This window comes from Odontomachus brunneus, unplaced genomic scaffold, assembly GCF_010583005.1.
Source record: "Odontomachus brunneus isolate Ranch 3 - 2012 unplaced genomic scaffold, Obru_v1 Obru_scaffold_156, whole genome shotgun sequence".
In the NCBI taxonomy this organism is placed as follows: Eukaryota; Metazoa; Arthropoda; class Insecta; order Hymenoptera; family Formicidae; genus Odontomachus; species Odontomachus brunneus.
The window spans coordinates 675,129-683,553 of NW_022639606.1; the positions used below are offsets into that span (position 1 = coordinate 675,129).

Genomic DNA, 8,425 nt, shown 5'->3' on the forward strand with positions numbered 1-8,425 from the left:
CTGTAAGACGTTCAGCTGGAAAGAACAAACCTTATATATATAATATAATATCTGATCGTCACGCCTGCGCACTACGGTCAAAATACACTCCTCGGACATCGTCTGTCCTTCCATTCTAGGACAAGCTCCTCTTATAGGCAGCATAGGGTAATTAGCAATATAGTAGTATTACATATATAAGTCCAACACCCGCTACAAATGCTGCGCAGCGTTTCTCCCTCTCGTTCTATTCCTCGGATTCGAATGAAGAAAGAGAAAGAAGTAAAAACGCTACAAAGCATTTGCAGCGCCCGCTGAACCGTACCTCTAGTTTAGTATGGACATCTGTGGGTAATTCTCATCTTCTGTAATACACATTCGATCCGTAGATGGCGTTTATACAATATTTCGTCGAATACACGTGAAATTGCCTTGTCTGAAAAGTGTCATTCACACGAAAGAAAAATTAAACAAGAAATATCATCCTTTGAAGTTGAGTTTTTTTTTACTAACGTCCAAGATGAATATCGTCTGCACTATATGTCGCGATAATTTCATACAATCCGATGACATTTCTGTAACTCGTTGTGGACATATATTTCATCTTAACTGCTTGTCACGATGGCTTACAAGGTAAAAAAAATGGATTATGTATTTGTTTATAAACACATTACAAGGTGGAAATTAATGTAACTTGGGACGTCATTCTCTGAATTGTCTTTTATTGATAAAAGGGATTTCAGAATAAGGCTCTTACTCTCTCATCCTTACTCATATCTCTATAAAATGAATCAAATATTCAATTTATTTAACTTTATTCTATGTTTCTATTCGAGGTCGAACAGTTGTCCAGAATGTCGTAAAAAAACCTCACAAGAAAAGATTCAAAGACTTTATGTTACATTTGCGACTAATGAAACCAATAGCACTGATAGTCTATCCATGCAAGAAAGGATAGACAGTTTGAAATTTCAAGTTTTGCTTAATGAAAAAAACATCAAATATTATACCTCAAAGAATGAAACCTTGGAGAAACAAAATGCAGGCCTCAGACAAGAAGTACGGAAAGTAGAAAGTGAAATGAATAAAAAGAACTCCAAAATTTATCTTTTAAAGGAGCAGATAAGAGATCTGAAGGAAAAATACACGGAACGTGAAAGTTTGAAACATAAACTATCACAAAAAGAAAAAGAATTAGAAAATTTACAATAGTATGTTTATTTATGTCAGTCTAATAATAAAACAATCATTTATGATTTGTTGCTTAAACTGATCTATTTCTTTTTTAGTTTAAAGAAGTTATTATATGGTTCTGTTATGGAAGCAGAAGAATTAATTGAGAGAACCGATCGTGATACTTTAGTTACTTATATAAAGGTTATGAAAAGGTATTCTTTTCATTCTTATTTCTCTACTCTGAGCCTGAATATTATATGATTTTCATATTTATCAATTATATTAGAGACATGTCAAGAAATGTAAAACGATGGGAATCGTTATATAAACATATTAAAAATTGTATAACTACATTGATGGAGGTTGATACCTTAGAAGATCAATTTAAGAAATCGTATGTATTTACTTTTAATAACATTAAATTAAATTATAATGCTTGTAATGTCTCAATTATTATTTGTTTTCAGAGAAACTACATTTGATAAAAGTCCAGATAATGCGAAGATCTTGCTAAGACAAATGAATGAAATAAAATACTTGATAATGGTCAGTTTAGAAGCATGTCAACATTTTGGTATAAAAAGTTCAATATCTAACAGTCCAAAAAAGTTGAGTGAAAATTCTCTCAGTGATGTAGAAGAAGTAAAAATGGTTTCTAACAAGGTAAATTTTTGTAGTTTTTATTGATATTTATTTCTTTTGTGAATTATTATACAGTTGATATATTCTGCACAATTTATTTCTCATTTTCCATCTTACCAGACTTGTACAAAGCAAGAAACTGGAAGTTTGGATATATCCTTAAGTGTAGAAACTGAAGAAGCAGTTTCCAGCATGGTAAATTTTTTAAATTTTCTATTGGTATTTATTTCTTTCATCAAATGTTATATTTATTAAATGTTGATGTTTTGCATAATTTATTTCTCATTGTCTGTTTTACCAGACCAACACAAGACAGGAAATTTTGGACAACTCATGGTTAGACATACTAAGTAAAAACCAGAATAAAAGCCAGGATAGGAACCAGGATAAATGCCCAATTTCTAAAAAAAGGGCGAAATTATCGTTATTAGAGAAACTAATCAGTGAATAGTGGTGATGAAACGTATGAGATGAATGAGGTTGTGGAAGCACATGGTAGAAGATATGTAAAGATAAGTATACGATCAAAATATAAATAAAAATGTTACTTTAGAACGACTTACTGTGTCGAAAAAAATTAATGTCGAACTATAGTCAATATTTGCAATTAATTCGGAATCGTTTGATCAATTGGAATCGTTTATCGATTTGAAAATTTTTTAAATTCATTGAAGTACTTTCCTACAAAAGATAGATTGTTTCATTCATACAAATTTCATTATTGTTATTTAATTTATCAATTATTTTCATAACACATATATATGTATCATATTTTAATGACTAAATTTGAAATAATATGATAATGAAATAATATAAAAGAAGTAAATATATAGAAAGGAACATAAGATATATAATGAATTGGCATTTCGAATGAAACATTTCGTTTTCTTTAATTTTTGAGATAGTATAAGTGCTAATTATTATATTAATTTGTCATACATATTATATAAATTATAAAAAATATATTAAATTATTTGTATATTAAGACTTATGTATTACATGAAAACTTGTTCTCTATATTAGTAAGTTTATGCATAAGCTATATTGTAACAAAATAACGTGTATGTAGATGATCAATGCAAATATCATTTTTCTAATACAGAGTACAAATTTTGCAACTGCAAATATAGGTATCTGTCTCGACATATTAGAGAAAGATAAAATATACACTCAATCCTCGATATGTGGCATTTCAACTAAAAGTTGCTTATACAACTCTAAGTTTCAACGTGTTCGTATATTTTTCTATTAATTATTACGTGTGCCAAAATTAGAACGGATACGTAAGAGAAACAGCAAGAGATGAGATATAAAATATAAGATAATGTAGAATAGAGTAATTGCAAAAGATTTGTAATCGTTTCGGTGTGTATCTATAAACTTTTATTCGTATCATGTAGGCGCTACATCATTTTCGTACGTGAAGAGATAGACAAAAGAAATTCTGAAGTTGTATATGTATCGTATGTACATAGGATATTTCGGACAGGACATGCTAGTTAAATCTTACAAAATGCGTCAGTTCTCTTATTAACCCTCGCTAATATTGGATCATTTAAGATCAGGTATGAGTGAAGGACATTTCATACATTTGCTCTCTTCATGTTCCTCCGATCTGCCTTGTTACGTAGCATCGTGTTTTGCGAAAGTGAAGACATTATAAACGTAACGTAGTTACGAGATTCATCGAGATTGCTCTACACGTATTGAAAAATTCAGTATAACTCGCAAGCAATCCGTTCGATCGATTCGTCGTTCGAGGGTTGATAACAGTAGTGATCTAATAACTGGTTCGTAATAACCGGAATGCTCTCTATTCTAGGAACTGAAGAATAAGTACTTTGTACGTAAGACTAGTTTCGTTTCTCTACTCTCTTCGCGCTCTCATAGTTAGAAATGCGTTCAAATTTAAAAAGACGTCATTCGAAGCGAAATCTATGACGTGCATCAACACACTGGTATTCGTACGTTCGCACACGTATTATATTACTTCCCAGACACACACGAAATATTCTACGAATATTCTTATGAAATACGAGCGTTCTTAATTCCAAAATATTCGGATCGGATGTTCTATGAACGTACGTATAATATTGTACGCAGAGATTCGTATATTTATAGTAGAAAGGAACGTATTTAGAACATTCGTAAGGCTTGTTTACTGCGCATATACAATAATTTATGTAATTGCCCAGACAGCACAAGATTTCCAGAGGATGCCCTGGGGACGTTCTCGGAATATAGAGACGTTCTCAGAATATCTTTAGGTTGTCCTGTGGTGATCTGTGCTGTTTGGGTGATAAGTTTTCAAATGTTCCAAACAGTAATATTGTAGTTCAGTAACGAAACGTATCCATAAAATGAAAAACTCAAATTGTTCCTTTATAATTAAGTAAACTTAATTTATAATTAAGTAAAGGCAAAATCAATGATTAATCTACATTTTGTAAATATTCTATGCACATTCATAGAACATTTATAGCTGTGTTATTTCAATACACTATGAATTATGAACTATGAATTATGAATTATATTATGAAGATATAGCAGTGTTTTAATACATTTGTAGAATGTACAAATATTCGTGAGAGAAGAATACTCATAGAGCATTCACAAAATATTCCTGTGCTGTCTGGATTCTTATCTAAATGGTGTATCGCGTACTCCGAGACGGTACGAATGTACAAAAACACACTTTGGCTTCCTCAAACTAAGTTCACGCTAAACCACGTTCGTAGTTTATATTAAAAAATTGGTTTAAATCGCAGTCGCGCATATTTGCTGCTATAGTTAACTAGTTCGAGTTTTGGTCAATGTGTAACTTGTGCAAAATTCTCGCATGATCTATGATATAAATGTCTGAGAGTGAATATATTACGAGACAATGAAACCAAGAGATCGATCAATTGTCGGGCGTGTTTGGGTGAAGAGAAGAAAGTATGTACACGCATCCCTCGGAAAATCGAAGTAACTTCAAAGCGATGGAATTACACGCGTAAACGCAACACTATCGTACATTGCGTTTAAATCGCGCGCTACATCTAATTCGCTGGGCGATAATTACAAATATAAAAGTCACCATAATAAATTAGAAACGCATTGAAATGCATGTGTCCATTTTTCAGTCGCATCTCCATTTATACAGAGTGTCTGATAGTTAATGATACACCCGTTGTGTGCAGGTAAAACGTCAAACTGAACGTAAAATTCTTCTACCATTTTGCAAACAACCACGTGAAATTTTCAGTATATTTTGAGTATAATAATAAGTTATTAAGTTCGATAAGTAATCGATACGGCAGATGAGTTTTGATAGTAATGCCCGCCGTCGTGAGTGCTGATAGATTAGGTCAAACTGAACAACAAAGCCATACGACTTTATCTACCATTCATCATTCCATTCCGTTCATTTTACAAATGGCCACGTAGATTCCTAGTTATCAATTAAAGAAAATTGGTGCATTATCGCGCGTGAATACTCGTCAATCTTCTTTGATTAAAAATTCAAAATTTCATGTGACTGTTCATGAAATATTAGAAGAATTCTGCGTTAAAAGTTTTACGAGTTCTACCTGTGCACAACGGGTGTATCATTAATTATCAAATACTTTGTATATACGAGTGTATATATATATGCAAACCTTACAAGTCTCATTACGTTGCAAATTGTAGACGAATGAAGTAGCAAAATCCCCCCCATCATGTCAACTCTATACGCTCGCTCTCTTTCTCTTTCTCTCTCTCTCTCTCTCGCGATATAAATACAATTCTAAGAATGATAATTGCTCCGTATTAAAATGACGACGCCCGTCATCTTTCGCGTCTCATCCTCCGATAGCAAATACCGTTTTATGAATGCATAGATTTCCGATATCGCACGACATTCAATTCTCTATCGAGTATTACATTGTATACTAATATCAAAGTATACGCGTGTGTCCATAGAGTGTGTGTATGCGTATGCGTGTGTAATGTGTGATCCGATCGCCGCGGCGATTCGTCCTCGCGCTTTCGCCTCGCCGAGTTCTTCGAATGTACCTTCGACACCTAATGCTTAATATATCGTTATATCCTTTTTTGTTTTCTAAATTGGTTTATCGATTGACCCATCTCTTCACCGCTTCCGCCCAATTGGACTCGTTTTCGTCTTCCTTCTCTCCTTCCGCCTCCTCCCTCTCGCCACGCTCTTGATCCGTCTCGCTGGACAGGGTGGTCGATGGTGTTTGCGGCATGTTAGCGTTGCGAGCTCGCAATTCCGCCAAGAAGTCATTCTCTTGTTGATAACGCCGCTGCAACTCCTCCCGCCAGGAGTTCCCGCCGCCGCTGCTGTCGTCCCCATCCTCCCCGGCTTCAAAATCTACAAGTAGACGCGAATCGCGTCAAAATTTACTCGTATAAACGCGCGGATCTTTCGTCACGGTCATCTCTTTCAGCACGAGTGATAAAAGATAAAGTAGCGTGTTGCGTATTCGTTTGCCGAATCGAATTCCGCTTCCGAGGAGAAAGTCTCGACTTGGAGGGAGATTACGTGAAGATTCGTACAGTCTTATCAAAAGAAATATATCCGACACACACACATTCTCTCTTGCGCATATATAATTCATAGCTATAGACTAGGTTTGTCCAACACACGTTCGCGCAATTCATAATTTCATGTGTTTTGTATCTCTTCTCTTACGATAAATGTAAAAAGGCGCGAAATAAAGTTACTGGCGAACATATGTTGGACAACTCCACTATAGATGAATAAGAGTAATCATATGTTAGGATACACAGTCACGTGAGATTCATGAAACGACTCATCGTACGTTGTGATGCGTGATGATAAAAGGAAAATGTACAGAAGGCATTTCTAGATATGAACATGAGTATGTATGTACAGCTTGATCTTTGCGATATTGATGACGAAACTAAGGGAGAGAAGATTGAATCGAGAGAGACTCGTCGATCGACGCTCGAAATGCTTCGGGATTATTTCGATTAGAAGAGCAACATTGCAAACGTCTAAAGTGCAAACGAAAATAGAAGTAAGGTGGTAAAGTCTTGTCGATGTAGAAAGAGATAGATAGAGAGAGAGAGAGAGAGAGAGAGAGAGGGAGAGAGAAAGTGAAAGAGAGAGATAGATACTTACCTAGCGGTTTTCTGATGTTCATTCGTCCAGAGTTGTGAGAATGGTCCTCCTGGTCTGAGTCTGCAAGCCACCAGGACACATTCACAGGGGTGCATCACACACATTCCACAACACGTCTAAAGTGTCATTTGTATATTGTATATGATATATCGAAACGTCTATTTATCGTCCGAATTCAGTTGCGAGGATGATGTAACTGTGTACATACTTCCTTCCTTGATGTCGGGAAGAAGAATATCGTGCTGATCATCAAGACACGAGGATTATCGAGAGGCTGGCCGTAAGAGACGATAACTTTTCGAGCCTTACTCTTATCATACAAGTATTATAATATTTTAATCGTAAATGATAATCCCGAAGGATATTCATTTTTATTTTTTCACAACTTCATGGAAATTGTGTGAGATGATACAAGCATTAATTTCAAAGTCTAGTTCATTATTCTGCTATCGGAGATAGTTCCAAGTAATAAAGAGCTTACTTGTCAAAAAATACTTCGATTTGGTAAAATTCCCTTTACAAGGTATTACGATTGATTTGCGTCTATTCTACCGCGAAACTGCAGGTCAGGTTGTTATTTTTGTTGCCGTTATTTATTGTTTTGCGTGTCGTGTAGTCCGTGCTATCACTAAGCTAATATTAACTAACTCTATTCTAGAAAGAATATAAACGAATATAACCGAGATAGAAATAGCAACAGGCAAGTGTACAGACTGCTTTCCAATTGTTCGGGCTAACTCTGTCATTCTTGGTTCCACCAAGTAGAAGTAACGAAAAAAATTCTTACATGTATAGTTCGTATCTGGAAACGGCATATTGCTGACATATTTATTCGTATAAACTTCTTTCGTTCTTTTTCTCGGTAGTGTAGAATCTGGCTAAGTTATACCGAACATTTTGGAAGCAAGCTGTATAGATAAAATTGTACACGGCATCCCAGGACTATTGCATTTTCTCATAATTATTAAAAAACTGCTGTTGTTAAAACATGAATCAATTATTTCTAAAATTAAGTACAAGCGGAATTGAGCTTAATGTGTCTATTGAGAGAAAAAATTGGCTTCATAGCCCGTGAATAACGGGGAAAAAATGTAACAGTTTTGGGATTGCATATATATTAGGTATTTACATCTTCAGGAACGAGAGATTTTTATATGTTATTTTGTATGTTACTCATGTATGATAATTAGACATATTTCACGTTCGTGAAATTTCGTCAAAGTTCGTCAAAGTAAGTGATGCAAGGTCTCACGAATCTGCCGAATCTGTCGGGTCTCATCGAAAGTCGCCTATTTCGGCGATGTTTTAGTTTATCGATTTAACAGAGGGAATAAACCCGTGTCGATCATTATACGTCATCCTGCAACGAATTATTGTTGTACTTGCAGGACTCTTCGCAATATGAATGTATATATATATATATATATATATATATATATATATATATATATATATATATATATATATATATATATATATATATATATATATATATAT

At 34.3% G+C, this 8,425-nt stretch overlaps 2 protein-coding genes across 8 annotated transcripts in view; one reads left to right on the forward strand and one right to left on the reverse strand.

The window, feature by feature from the left end:
* Positions 1-104: 104 nt before the first annotated feature.
* On the forward strand, positions 105-2,423 carry LOC116850815 (E3 ubiquitin-protein ligase TRAIP-like). 3 transcript variants are annotated; one of them, XM_032829512.1, is made up of 8 exons: positions 105-147; positions 369-612; positions 816-1,190; positions 1,269-1,367; positions 1,442-1,549; positions 1,623-1,818; positions 1,918-2,016; positions 2,099-2,423. In XM_032829512.1, the coding sequence occupies exons 2-8, from the start codon at positions 500-502 to the stop codon at positions 2,246-2,248; spliced, it is 1,140 nt and encodes a 379-aa protein (XP_032685403.1). In that variant the 5' UTR covers positions 105-147; positions 369-499; the 3' UTR covers positions 2,249-2,423. The 3 variants fall into 3 exon arrangements, with proteins under 3 accessions (XP_032685403.1, XP_032685405.1, XP_032685404.1); XM_032829514.1 differs by having other exon boundaries at positions 112-147; positions 1,918-1,992; XM_032829513.1 differs by lacking the exon at positions 105-147 and having other exon boundaries at positions 309-612.
* Positions 2,424-2,746: 323 nt separating this feature from the next.
* Positions 2,747-8,425, reverse strand: part of LOC116850811 (dystrobrevin beta) — a 20,477-nt gene continuing 14,798 nt past the window's right edge. For 2 of the 5 annotated variants that reach the window (XM_032829500.1, XM_032829499.1), the window contains exons 16-17: positions 6,929-6,988; positions 2,747-6,154 (exon numbers count right to left, since the gene is read on the reverse strand). In XM_032829500.1, coding sequence (XP_032685391.1) covers positions 5,892-6,154; positions 6,929-6,988 — 323 coding nt within the window. In that variant the 3' untranslated portion in view covers positions 2,747-5,891. Of the gene's footprint in view, positions 6,155-6,838; positions 8,289-8,425 lie in introns of those variants that run through there. The other 3 variants (XR_004379445.1, XM_032829501.1, XM_032829502.1) reach the window with 3 other exon arrangements.

Bases quoted from the DNA above. Each gene is read 5' to 3' on its own strand.
- LOC116850815 (XM_032829512.1), top strand. From the start codon at position 500: ATGAATATCGTCTGCACTATATGTCGCGATAATTTCATACAATCCGAT. The intron at 613-815 runs GTAAAAAAAATG...TTTCTATTCGAG, and splicing joins TTGTCACGATGGCTTACAAG to GTCGAACAGTTGTCCAGAAT. The intron at 1,819-1,917 runs GTAAATTTTTGT...CCATCTTACCAG, and splicing joins TAAAAATGGTTTCTAACAAG to ACTTGTACAAAGCAAGAAAC.